The 13356-nt window shown below is 50.7% G+C and overlaps 1 protein-coding gene across 1 annotated transcript in view; it reads left to right on the forward strand.

The window, feature by feature from the left end:
• Positions 1-10326: 10326 nt before the first annotated feature.
• PRDM6 (PR/SET domain 6) overlaps positions 10327-13356 on the forward strand; it is a gene marked incomplete at both ends in the record, with an annotated part of 73684 nt that continues 70654 nt past the window's right edge. Inside the window, one exon of the mRNA XM_082497442.1 lies at positions 10327-10852. Coding sequence (XP_082353568.1) covers positions 10327-10852 — 526 coding nt within the window. The remainder of the gene's footprint in view (positions 10853-13356) is intronic.

Consider the following 13356-nt stretch of genomic DNA (forward strand, 5'->3'; position numbering starts at 1 on the left):
AAATACTAACTTTTGGAAAAGTCAAAATCATAAAGGCTCTAGTGGAAACAATAGTCGTTACCAGGAGCTTTACAACAGAAGAATAAATGCATTTGTATGTCTAATTACCCTAAAATAGGGTAGCAATAAACACATGTTCAAGTTTAGCAGTAAGCACATTCTGTTTAGTAGACCTTTCATTAGAGAAAGAAATCTTAAAGTTATCCCATATGCTTTTCTGGTAGAGTGGTAGAGGTCATTTTGCAAGTTCCTCCTGCACCCACCTTCTTTAAGTGACAAAGGCTGTGTATATCAGCCTCTAGTGTCACACAAGGAGCACACACAGAGAATTTCTTCTCAATGTATCTGTATGTGTGAAGAAATTACCAGCTATGGTTTATTTTTATCACCTGACAGCTAAAAATTACAGCATGTTCAGCCAGCACAACAAATAGCGTGGGAGGTCCCTTCCATTCAGCCCAAGACTTAAATTAACGTGCCTCTGAGGATATTTTGCCTTGGTCTGGCTGATACAGACTGAATAAGGATGTGATTCCTTTTCCTACTTCTGTTTTAAGATTATAAGCTTCAGAAGAGATGTGGTAAGTTATTTTAGGACAATAGCATATTATGCTTTAAGAACAAATTCCAAAGCGAAAGTATAATGCTGTGGTTAGGTTACCAAAATATGGAACACCCGCACCTAGCTGTTTACATGTTGTCCTATAAGTGTGCTGTATAAACTGTTGGATCTGTTTTAAAGTGCACTTTCTCATACTGTAAATTAAATAACCAACATAAAGTAACATTGGAAAATCAAGTTCTGTAGTTTGCAAACTCCAAGACCTTCAGTCTATGCTGTTGTGGAGGTCTGAACAATGTGTCTTAAGATCTCTGTAGTGGACTTCTCTCACTGGACCAAAAGCAGCAATGGTAATCCTTCTGAGATTAAGTGGAAGGAGATATCCCATACATGTTGCTAGAGGAACTGTTTGCGTACCAGAAACGGAGTGTGGGAGGAACAACATTCCAAGGTTTGCTCTTGGCTTTGGGGAGGAACCAAAGTCTTGTGATCACAGCAGTGGCTGCAAGGAATGAATCATATGTATAGATTTGACACTCTTACAGGTGAACATGGTTTATCCAGTGGCTCTGAAATGTGAGATTTGTCTATAGTGGTTGTCAGGCAGGAGCTCAGACTTTTGTTCATGTGTTTCACCCAGTCATCCACAGGGAACAGCAGTGAATGCCATCTGAGTCCTCACATTCTGGGCAAGTTCCTTCTACCCATTGTAGCCACTAGCTGTTCTGTAGACAGTATGCACAGTAAGGATGCAGGTAGCCAGTGCCTAAGTCTCTGCTACTTTCCTGCATAGTTTGTTGTCAAGAAGTTAGATGGAGTTTTATAGCTTGTTGTTTGATTCTTAACCCTTCATTTTCCTTAATGGTTATTCCAATCTGTCAGTGCAGACGTTACCTGCCCTATAGGCTGGCTCCCACTTCCTTTGTCCTTCTTATATATATATATCACATAATGCAGTGGTTGGCCTCATTTTTTTTTCTACTTTTTCTTGACACAGAATTGTGTTCTGATAAATTATCTGTGTTTGTCTTTCTTTTAAGCATCAGGAATTGCTACAAGCACACTGATGTGCTTAATATCTTGGAGGGTTCTCAATTTTACCTGGTCAAGATTTTCTCATGTTTATGAAATAAAACTGATCAATACGTTTTGGTCAAGTGGAACCTTTCCCTGTGGTTATCAGCGACTGCTGGGAACATTTTGATTTCCTCTGTTCTATGTGGGGTATTCACTTTCTAAGGTCAGCTGTGCATTTTCACCTGACCGTTACCTTTCCTAGTGCAGAGACCCATAGCATCCCTTGTCTTTCCATTTCTTTACCTATGGCACATTTTATTCTGGGGAATTTTTTTGTCTTCTTTACTAAAAGTCTCAAGTTTGTTATAGGGTATTTTGGGGGGAATCAGGAGAGGGTAGAGCTCTTACAGCGTACAGTAGAAAGAAGGGATTTATTTTTTAACTTTTTTGATCTTAACAGCTATTCCACAGTTGCCTGCAATGGTAGTGTATTTGAACTCAGTGACCAAAGTGTTTCTTTCCAGTCTGCACTTTCTATTTCTTCTTTCTAAACCCAAGAATCAGTACTTGCATTGCCAGTGTAGCAGAACACCTAACCTGTGGCAGGCCAAATGTGGAATAGCTCACAAAATCATGTATCTCTAAGAGCTTTGGGTTTTAGGGTTGTCTTTTTTTAATGTCTGTTCAGCTGGATGGAAGCTAAGTACGTGTGACAGGATACAGAGAGCCTACTTGTTTTCTCCAAACAAGGCAGTTAGCTCCCAGTATAGATTTAGCACGGATGCACAAGGTGAAATAATAAGGCCAGTCTGGTTGTCAGAAGGCAAACAGGAAACTAGAAAAACTGCTTCTTGTTAGTCAGAAGGGAAGAATGCAGGATTTCACAATGGAGTGCTTAGGCAGGTTTCTAGCCTAAGGTGTGTGGTCGTTCCATGTATTTCCGTGCATCAGCTGTTTTGGTTTTGCTTCCTTTGCCATGAATAATTTACACTGGAGGATGCCAGAAAGTAAGCCTCGCTGCAGAAAATTGCCAACTGCAGTATGATTGCTGTCTATTCAAAAGCCAGTTGTTTTATCTATGTCATTTATTCTTTGAGCAGCTGTATTTCTGGATTCAGTTCTGGACTTCAGTTGCTATGAACCCATAGTTCTGGATAATGTTATGGGAAGTATTTAACCACATGAAGAACTGAAACAAACATTTGTCTGCTAAAGCATCAGAAATTGAACTAAAGCAACTATTGTGGAGTGGCAACTACTCTACTGTAGTTACTTAGTTATTTCAATTGTTGTTTTAGATATTCTTCCTTGAGAGTTCATCTTCATGTTCAGTTCTATTCATTTACCTAGTAAACTCCATTGGTCATGAGGTGCTATTTATTAGTACTGCTGTAGCAGCCCAAAGTTTTCCACTTGGTGCTAAAGCTGTGACCAGGCGTTTTTCAAGTATGCATGATACACACCACACATCTCTGCCAGAAGAGCTATTACCCTCTCCCCAAGGCCTTCTCTACACAGGAAAGTTTACCAAAACTGGTAGGTGCTCAAGGCCAGGCTGGACGTGGCCTTGGGCAACCTGGTCTAGTGGGAAGTGTTCCAGTCTATGGCGGGGGGTTGGGACTCAATGATCTTCAAGGTCCTTTCCAACTCTAAACCATTCTATGATTCTATGATAAAACAGCTATTCCTGAATAATGATATCAGAGCGAACACTTGGATTCCAGAATTTGACTTACTGAAGTAAGTCCCACATACGGGCTTATTTTAAGCAAAAAATCATCTACCAGACATAGTCCAGCAAAAAAAAAATGAAGAACACTGGCAGGGCAGGTATTTCAAACATGTTCTTGCAGCCTTTTACCACACCAGGCAAAGGAAGACATGGTCCCTGCTTTGAACTTTTGTTCCCTGAGGCTGTCAGTCTTTTCCTTTCCCCATCAACAGATTCACTGGTGATTTACGAAGGGGAAAAAAAAGTAAAAATTACCAGAGTGCAGGCCTAGAAAAATCTGTTAGGAAAGTATATGTTGTGAAAAAGCGGTTAAGTGGGAAACGTAAAGTGTGAGGGTTTTCTGTTTTTTCTTTTTTCTGTTAAAAAACATTGAGTCATGATTATGATGCTAAGCCAAAATTTAAGAAGAACCCTGTAATTACCATTTATTTCTGCAAACATTATGGTAAAACTATGGCATTCTCATGACAGTACTAACCATTGAAATGCTACTATTCTTGAGTTTTGTCCAGACCTTATCATTCTCATGTCACATGCAAACAATCATATTTAATAGATTCCATATTTATGAGAGCTGTTTTTAGATAAAGTACAGGAAAACTCTGTAGACTATGTTTTGCTGTTTGAAGTAGCCACCCAGTCTTGCTTAAGCATTCACAATGTTGAGTCACTCCGTTTTGGAACGCTTGACATCAGGAATTGTAAAGAAGGTCTGCCTTTCAGAGTGCATACTTACACCGTTCCTGAAGCTATGGTGAATGAAATACATTTAAGAGCGTGCACTCAGCCATGCAGGAGTCAAAAAATCACAAAAACTGCTTAAAGATGTCAGATGTGCTCAAAGTATTCTGCCTATTAATCTTGTTATCACCCAGAGAATGGATTTTAAATTGTATAATGCTATCTGGAAAACTGTATTAATATACTGCATTATAGGTTAAACTGTGTCTTTGGTTGAAAATAAAAAGTCCAAAGACAAAACCTGTATTTGAATAATTAATTTAATTCACAAATAATTGAGAATACTTTCAGGTCGGATGTGCATGAAAATAGGAATGAAATTAACCCAAATTTGTCATGTTTTAAGTTCAACTTTATTTGTACCCTGACTTGATTTATTTTTACTTTGTCTTTACAAGTGAGTAATTCCTTTTCTCATCCCATCTGTGATGTGCCTTGCTTGGAGCAGAGTTTGTTTTGCTGATGGACATAAATAGTTGAATCTGTCTGTGAGGGGGATTCGGTGGCTCAGGGAATTGGTAATAGACTATAGAGCATTTCACCTCAAAGGTCACTAGTTCACATCCGTATCAGGTCAATAGTGGCAGAAAGTCATTATGCATCTGGCTGGCATCTGCTTGGTGGCCGTTGCCAAATCATTTAATAATCTCAGTCCAATTCCACATGGCCAGGTGCTCTCTGTTCTCCCCAAAGCAGAGGCCTGCAGCAGACCTCCTCGGCTGCTCTCTTACTACCTGCTCCCAAGGATGGGTCCCAAGCCCCTTTTTTGAGGGACCCCTTCATCCCCCCGGCACCCCGCGGAGGGGGGTGGGGGCTCAGCCAGGGACCAGCACCTCCCAGGGGCTGCCGCACACCAACGCCCCCAGAGAGAGGGCACCAGGGGCAGCTGGGGGTGGGGGTGTGTGGAACGGACTCGTAGCCACGTCGCGCCGGGAGAGGCCCCCGGCCCTGCTGCGCCTCCCGCCCGCTCTCGCCCACGGCGGGGGCACGGGCGCCCCCTGGGGCCCCTCCCGGCCGCTGCGGCCGCCGCTCCTCCCGCGGGGGTCTCCCACGGGGCCTTTCCCACGAGGGAAATCCCCCCCAGCGTGTGTGTGTGTGGCGGGGGGGGGGGGGGGGGGGGGGGGGTTCCGTGGGTGTCTCCTTCACCTGACAGCGCTGGCCGCGGGACTGAGCCGGCTGCGCTGGGAGCGCGGCGGCTGTCTGGGGCGAGGAGGGGGCTCTGCGCACCGCCGGGCGGAGGTCCGGCCTGTCGGGAGCAGGATCGCCTCCCTCGGCCCTGTCTCGACCCACGGGGTTTGCCACCGCCCGCCCCACGCAGCCCTTTCTGCTCCTCAGCCCTTGCCTGACCCTGGGGGCCGTGCTGTCAGTGAGGGGCGGGCGTGGGGGAAACACCTTTTTTTGGTCAGTTTTACCCGGTCTCTCCACGCTTTGGTTGCTTTCTAATTTCGGGGAAGAAGAAGGCGACGAAGGGGGGGAAAGGGGGGAGAGGAAGTGCCTGACTTCAGTTCAGGAAACGCTCGGGAGGTGACGAGTGCCGCCAGGCCACCCCTTCGCCCCGCCGCTGCCCAGGGGAGGGCCCGGGACGCGACCCCGTTCTGCAGCGGCAGCAGCACAGCAGCGCTGAGGCCGCCCGTCCGTGCGGGGCTCGGGGGAAGGTGGAGAGAGGGGGGGATGCAGGCTGACCTGCCCCAGGCGGGTTCTCGCTGGGGGTACGGCGTTTGAACCACGTGTGTAGAAATAGGTCCGTGCATTGTGTAGAGCCTTCCTCCATCCCATCTCCTCCCCCTCCACTGCTCTTTGAGGGAAACTACATCCAAACGGTGAGATGTAGGAGAGCGCGAATCCCCGTGAATCCCATCTGAATAAATGTCTATATTAATGAATTATTAACTCAGCCGCTCATGACCTTAAAACTGGAATGAGGAGACGCCTAGGGCAAGAAGGAAAGCTGCTGAATCCTTTATCGGACTCCTGTCAGAGGTAACCGACCATTTGTCTTCCCCAGATCAGGAGAATTAATTAATATGAAAGGCAAACTTTTTAATTGTGTGTCAAACGAAATCAGATAGGGTGTCCCCGATTCAATCCTTCCTAAGAGGGGTTTAGCTCCGTTTTCTACCCCCAGCCTAAAATAGAGCCTTCAAGTTTCCAAAGAGACGAGCATCCTTCCTAAGGGTTATTTACAAAACAAACAAACAAAAAAAAAAAAAAGAGAGAGAAAAGAAAATAAAATGAAAAAAATCGCAGGGAAAATGATGAATTTGGGTAGTTAATTTATCGATCTTGGCTCCTCTTCCCGCTTGTTTTATTTTAGAGGTCATTAATCAATGAAGAAAAACACCACCGTGTTCCCCCTTTGCATTTAATACACTTACCCTCCTTATTTATTTCTTTTGAACAAATTCCTAGCAAATATTCACCAATCGATTCGTAGGCGATGGATTTTTATAAAGGTTTGATCGCTTTCTAAACGGTCAATGTGATTTGTTTCAGCGCTCGTCCTCTAAATAATGAAACAGCCTGAGAGAAGGGGAAGGAGGAGGCAGTTGTTAAAAACTCCTTTCTTTTCTTCTGCATCTTTACGCACAGAAGTCACATCCAGGAGGGAAAAAAAAAATAATAAAAAAAAAGCGCCAAACCAACAACCAAGAAATAGTAACAAATGGACCGTAGACAAACTCGGGGAAGACAAAAGGGGCGCGCAGGCACCGCTCTGCCCGGGGAAGCGAGACCAGAGGTCAGGCTTGGCTACAGCCACCCCGGGAGGGGCAGGTTCCGCGGCTGGGAGCCCCTCTCGCAGGTCTGCTAAGTTCTGCGCTTTCCGAGGGCGCGAAGGGGCCGGGAGCGGTGATATTTGGAAAGCTCTGGGAACGGTGCCGTTTTCTGTCCTGACCAGACCCATCGCTGCCTTTCCCCGCCATCCCGCCGGGGCGGGGAGCCGCGCTCGGCACGGCGGCTTCCCCGCTGCTGGCTGAGCTTCTCCGTCGTCGCTCTCCTCCTTTCCCAGCGCGGGTCGAGTGAACCCGGCGCAGCGGGGGTGCTTGTCGTTAAGGAATATAAGCCGAATGACGAGGCTCGTTGGGTCTCGCCGGCCCCCGCCGGTCGAGTGACGGGGAGCGCCGGCCGCTGCTGCCGGGTCGCAGCTCCCCGGACCTGCGGGCAGAGACAGAGGGTGCGGGGACGGGCTGCCTGCGGGGACCGGCTCCCTCCCGCCCTGCTGCCCGCTGCTCGCCGGCCGCGCCGCCGGCTCCCGCTGCCCACCCGGCCCTAAGGATGGGGGACGGCGGCGAGCCTTGTACTTCATCCTTCCCCTTTCCTCCGGTTAGGCTGGGTCCCAAAGTGTCAGGGCGTCTATAAATTTTATTCTGACACCCTGATCGCTCGAAGCGCTACTTTTCTAGCTGAAAAAAAACAACAACAACAACAACAAAAAAAAAAAACACCAAAACCAACCCACAGTAAGAGATTAAAGTCCTCCTAATATGAACCCTCATGGAATATTTCTGTTAACAACTCAAGGCAAGCGCAGATATTGACAATGTACTTAAGCCCATTAGCAAGGAGCTTTTCCCCACTTCATCACGTTTTTCTACCGTGAAACGAATTTTTAGAGAGTGCTGCCACTAAAAGCAATTCAGTATTTTTAAAAGATGTCCGGTACGGAAAACGACAATAACGCAGAGGTGCACATTAAAAAAAAATAGAAGAGTCGGAAAGGGCGATATAAAATTGTGACCAGGAGGGAGCTGGCCAAGGACGAGACACTGTATGAATGCAGTGAAAACCGAGAAAACCAAGCGTGCCCATTCGCAGATGAGTGTGCGCAGGCTGGCGAGCGTGCAGACAGACTCCCAGCCCGCACCTCTGTCCCTCAGCTGAGCGTCAGCCTTTCAGAACTTAAGAAAGTGGATTAATAGAGCTGAAAATTCATTATATGTTGCACAATGGAATTGATCAAAGACATAAAGAAGGTTTTTATAGCCAACTTTATAACCCATAAAAATCGGGGGGTTTTCCTGCTTGTGTTTGCCTTTAACTTAGGTGTTATCAATCTATACAGCACATGACAGATGACCTTGTCAAAATTACGCCAGTCAAAACATTTTTTGCCCTAGCCCTGTTCAAATTTGTGTTAAAATGTCCTGCCTTAGACACAGACAAAGTCTAAACAGCAGCAGCTTTCCCAGGGTCTGCGAGAATGAAGGGTGGGAAAGAAATAAACTAGAAACAGGGTGGGGGGAATGGCGAAAACAGTTTACACGCGGACACATTATGTTTGTCAGCAAGCGTGCCTTGAGTGGCAGCGTGACACCTGACATTGGGGGGGGGGAGTGTCTGACACTAGAGAGATGTTTTGGTGGCACAAACACTATATATTTTGTCTTAAATGCATAGGGTACTATGTACATGCGATCTACGTAAGAGATTATACTTCTCGCCTAGTTTTTCATACGGTGTAGGAAAGAAACTGAAAAAAAAAACTGTTAAAACACTCACTGATATGTGAGCTCAACAACTGGGTGGCGGGGCGGAAAAAGCCAATTTTTAAGCAAAGTGGAGATAAAAAGCCGCTAGAGATGAGAAGTTTCTCGCCACAGGTTGCATCTCCGTCTGCGTACTTCTTTACTCTGTGCTGTACGCGAGTACAGAGAGCAGGAGGGAGACGTGCTGGCGCTGGTGGGGAAAAGGTCTGGGGAGGGACAAATTCTGGGACGGTGAGTTCCCTCATCTGCGTTGGGACCTCCCGGGGCAGGTCTCAGGTAGCCGAGGGGACCGGCAGGCAGGTCATCCCGGGAGACGCCTGCAGTAGATGGGAGAGTATCAGGATAGCGAAACGGGCCGGGAAGGTCTCTAAAATCCACCCCCGAGGGGCAAAAGGCAAGGGAGGCAAGGCCGTGGCTGCCGGGAGCCTGACTCGGGCTGGGAGCTCCCGCCACCCACCCGCCGCCCGGCGCTGGGGACCGTGCAGCGTGGCGGCTCCTGCCGGGGACGGCGCCGGGCCATCGCTCGCCTTCCCGCCGGGGTAGGAGCCCAGCTCTTCTTCCCCGGGGCGCTTCTTCCCCGGGGCGCTGTGCTCTCGGGGCTGGGGAGGGAGGGGAGCGAGCTGGGGTGGGGGGTGGGGGTGGTGGAGGAGGGAGGAAGGGAGGGAGGGACGGAGGAGGGAAAGAAAGAAAGGGACACCTTTAAAAGTTGAGCGAGGAACAAAGTGGGGGAAGTTGCCAAAAAAAGGGCTCTGCGTTCAGGCTCGCTGGTAACTTCCCGCTCCCTCCCCTCCCTCTCGCACACGCACCACACACACACACACACACACTTGTATTTTGCGCTGTCGTAAAACCCACGTGTCTCGCCCGGAGGCTGCCAGAGCCCAGCAAAGAGCCCCGGCGCGACTGCGATGCGCAGCCACGGCAGAGGGAGCCCGGCGGCTCGGAGCTAGCCGCCCCCCTCCCCCCGGCACCTGGAAGAGGATCACCCCGCTTGCCCGTGGACAAAGACCAGAAAAGTCAGTCCTCTCAACCCTCCTGCGGCTCGAAGGTTACCGGGGCTGCCCGCACCTCTCCGCACGCCGACCGCGCCGCAGCCCCTCCGGCGCACCCCGCTCAGGTAAGGCAGCTCCGGGCCGGGGTGGGGGCACAGCCGTTCCAGCCGGGCCCGCAGCGGGGTACCTTCACCCGGGGGGGTGGTGGTGCAGCCGGGCCGCGTCCTCCTCCGCTACACGCCGGTGTGGAAAGCGGGAGCGGCTGGAGAGGAAAAAAAAAAAACAACTCGCGCGTGTGTTTGCGCGGGGCTGAAGTTTCCTCCTCCTCCTCCGCCTCCCTGTTGTCAACTTTTGGAGTCGGAGGGAGGGAAGGCAATGAAAGGGAAGGACACTGCCTGCCGCGGGGACGGGGCGAGCTGCGCGCCCCTCGGGGCGACTGGCTTCTCCGGCCGCGGGCGTGAGGGGCTGCCCGCCGCCGCCGCCGCTTTCCTCCCGCCCGCGCTGCGGGGCAGGCGGCCGGGGAAAGCCTTGGCATCCCGGACGGAGCGTTTCTCGCGTGTCCGCCCCGGGGTTCTCCTCGGGCCGAGGTTTTCTCCTGCCGAGCCTGGCAGGGGAGCCGGGGTGGGGGTGGGGAGGACGGTCCCGCCGCCGACCCCGGGCAGCCGGCGCGGAGACCCCACGCGTGGGCCGGAGAGTCCGAGCGTGGAGAGCACCGCGGGGTCGGGGCGGCCCGGCTGGGGCGGGGCGGGGGTCTCACGTCTCTGCTGTCCCCTTCCTCTCCCCTCCACAGGCAGCGCGATGCTGAAGCCCGGCGACCCCGGCGGATCCGCGTTCCTGAAGGTGGATCCCACCTATCTGCAGCACTGGCAGCAGCTCTTCCCGCAGAGCAGCCAGCTCAAGAGCGGCGGGGCCCTCGCCCAGCTCCAGCCGCCCGAAAGAGCCGAGCCCCCGGCTGACAGCCTCCGCCAGCGCCCGGCCTCCCTCTCCTCCGCCTCCTCCTCCTCTTCCTCCTCCACTCCGTCTTCCTCCTCCACCTCCTCCTGCGTCGCCGCGGCGGCCGCTTCCTTGGCCGGACTGACCTCCCTGCCTGTGACCCAGCTCCCGGTTTTCGGACCGCTGCAGAGCTCCGAGCCCCCGTCCGGGGGAGCGCCCGCTCCCCTGCAGGGCAAGGACTTGTGCGGGGCCGGCAGCAGTGGCAGCAAATGCGGCGAGCGCGCTGCCGCTCGATTCCGCTGCACGGCCGAGGAGCTGGACTACTACCTGTACGGGCAGCAGCGCATGGAGATCATCCCCTTGAACCAGCACACCAGTGACCCCAACAACCGTACGTATCGTGCCCCTTCTCGCAGTCCCCGACCCTCCATCCGCAGCCTCTCCCCGCATCGGGCGCTCCAAATAGGGGGACCGCAGTCGGTGGCTGCGCCGCTCCCTCCGTGAGGAGCATCCTCCGCCCTGCCCTTCCCTCTCTTGGGCCGCTTTTGCGTTGTTCCCAGTGCTTTCGGGGGGCTGGCGGTGACCCCTCGGTAATAGCTTCTCTTGTCCGAGACACACGTCCTTCCCTGGAAGGCACACTTCAGCGGGAAGGTTGCTGTGGGGGTAGATTTCTCTCGGAGGGTTGCGTAGAAAAATGGATTCAGAAATGTTTCAGACCGACTTGCTATAAAACCGGTCCTTTTTCGCCTTGTTTGCCTCACTCCGTTCCTGCCTGGAAAGCCCGGGCTGCGCTGAATGCCCAGATATCAATTACTCCTCCGAGCTGGGCAGAGGAAAAGTTGCAGTTTTCATCAGATGGACTAGGGCAAAGTTTTCCTCCCTCTTATCTCAGAGTATCGTTTTCCTTTCAGACCTCGTTAACACCTCGCTGGTTTTAGTTTTCACCCCTACGGAAAAAGCATGACATTGTCATTTAATAAGAAAAGCTGGTTTTCTAGACAAAAAAGATCGTCTGCCTGAGTGCCAGAATTCATTTAGGACTTGGTGGTTAGAAAACGTTTAATACTGCTGCTGCCAGTTATAGAGTTGGGTTTTTTTTCTTTCTTTCTTTCTTTCTTTCTTTTGGGAGGGGGGCGCCCCTATTATTAAGCATATGTATCGACTAGAGGTTTGTGATTTTAGAAATTGGTTCTGCCTGTCTTTTGTTCCTGTGTCTGTCGATACTACACAACCGAGGAAATTCACGGGGTGAAAATAAGTAGATGAACTGTATTAATTAATCAATCAGATTTATTACTAACATTCAGAGCACACGGATGTGTCTCTGTTAAAACACTGTAACATGGCTTCAACGTGTGCACTTTTTTCCATTGCTTCGAACACCCTGTCTTATCCTAAGGTATCTTAAAATTCTTTATTTTTGTTGTGTGTGTGTCCCCTCCCGCCCCCGAAATGTCTATTTAAGGAAGGCTGTTGAACGGACAAACGCTATCCCAAAACAGCGATCTGTAAGCACATGCCCAAGAAAAAGGCGGATTCGTTTAATTTCATTTCAGACGCGGAGTTTGTTTTGAAAGTTTCCATGAAACTCTGTTGTGTATTAATTGAACTGTGTGTATGCTAACACAGTCTTAATCATTGTGGGTACGTCTTGAAGAGTGAGAGGAAAGTTGACGCTGAGTTTGGTGGGAATTTCCCCCTACCCCCTCTTCTTAACGTTGCAAACCTTTCTGTATTGGATACCAACTTTGTTTTAAGCGACTTCCTCATGCTTAGTTTTACCTTGTAGTGAAACGTGTTAGTGTATTTTCTATTCTCGGGTGCAGAAAACGTGATCTCGTAAATTACATGCACTTAATGGAATCTGAAATGCACTTTTAATCGCCAACCGAACTGTTCAGACAATACGTGTTTTACTTTTCGGGGCAGCTCTGTAAATCTGCAAGATAAAGGCTTTTAAAAGAGGAAGGAAGATAAAATAGCGATTGAGGGGGGGAGCATTTTTAAAGGAGTGAGTGGAATAACAGCACGCCGCAGGGTCGCAGGCGAAGCCTGCATATTTTCTTCCCAACCGCGGTGTTAAAGGTGGATTCGAGAAAGCAAAGAGGTCGATGGCTGAAAGGACGCTTGTGAATCGCGTCCGGCTGGGACGGGGCAGCGCTCGCCGTCTGAAGGACGGGGCAGGGGTCTACCAGCACCGCCTCTCCCCTTTTTCTCTGCAGCGAGACCTAAAAAGTCTTATCATTGAACTTGTTTACGAGGCGACTTTCGCTCCAGCGGTTACTAGTTGTCTCTGAGCAAAACTTTTAACCCGAGTCTTTCAACCTTCTGGACCAGGTGCGTTTGCTTTGGGCGAATCGTTCTTAAAAATAAAGAAGGGAAAAAAAAAAGAAAGGCACACTGTAGGTGAGGAAGGAGCACGGGAATGGCAGTCCGTGCCGTGCCACGCTCTCCACTCACTCGCACGGTCAGAGGCGCAGCAAAGCAAAGCTGCGGGGCACCGGCCTGGCTACCCCTGCGCGGCTCCCCGAGCGCCCCGGGGGTCACGCAGGGAGTCCGTGGGCAGGCGGGATTTTCAGCCGCTTTGACTCCGTCCCTTTACTCCCCGTCCGGCACCGGAGGTGCCCGTTGAGGGAAAGGAGGTCGGGGTTGTGGCTGAGGTGAGGAGCGATCGACTTCAGTTCGAGTTAGTCTTGCTTGCTGCACTTCCAGCTCCGGCCAGCCCCACCGAAACTCCCAGGCGGACAAGCGGGCGCCTGGCCGGGGTGTGTGTGTGTGTGTGTGTGTGTGTGTGTGAGTATGTGTCCCTCCCAGTCTGGGGACAGAGACACCCTCCCGCAGGGGCCCGATCCCCTCCCGGCCGCGGGGCGCAGGGCTGCCGCCCCGGCCTCGCTG

The sequence above is a fragment of the Vanellus vanellus genome (assembly GCF_965231255.1).
Source record: "Vanellus vanellus genome assembly, chromosome: Z".
NCBI lineage: Eukaryota > Metazoa > Chordata > Aves > Charadriiformes > Charadriidae > Vanellus > Vanellus vanellus.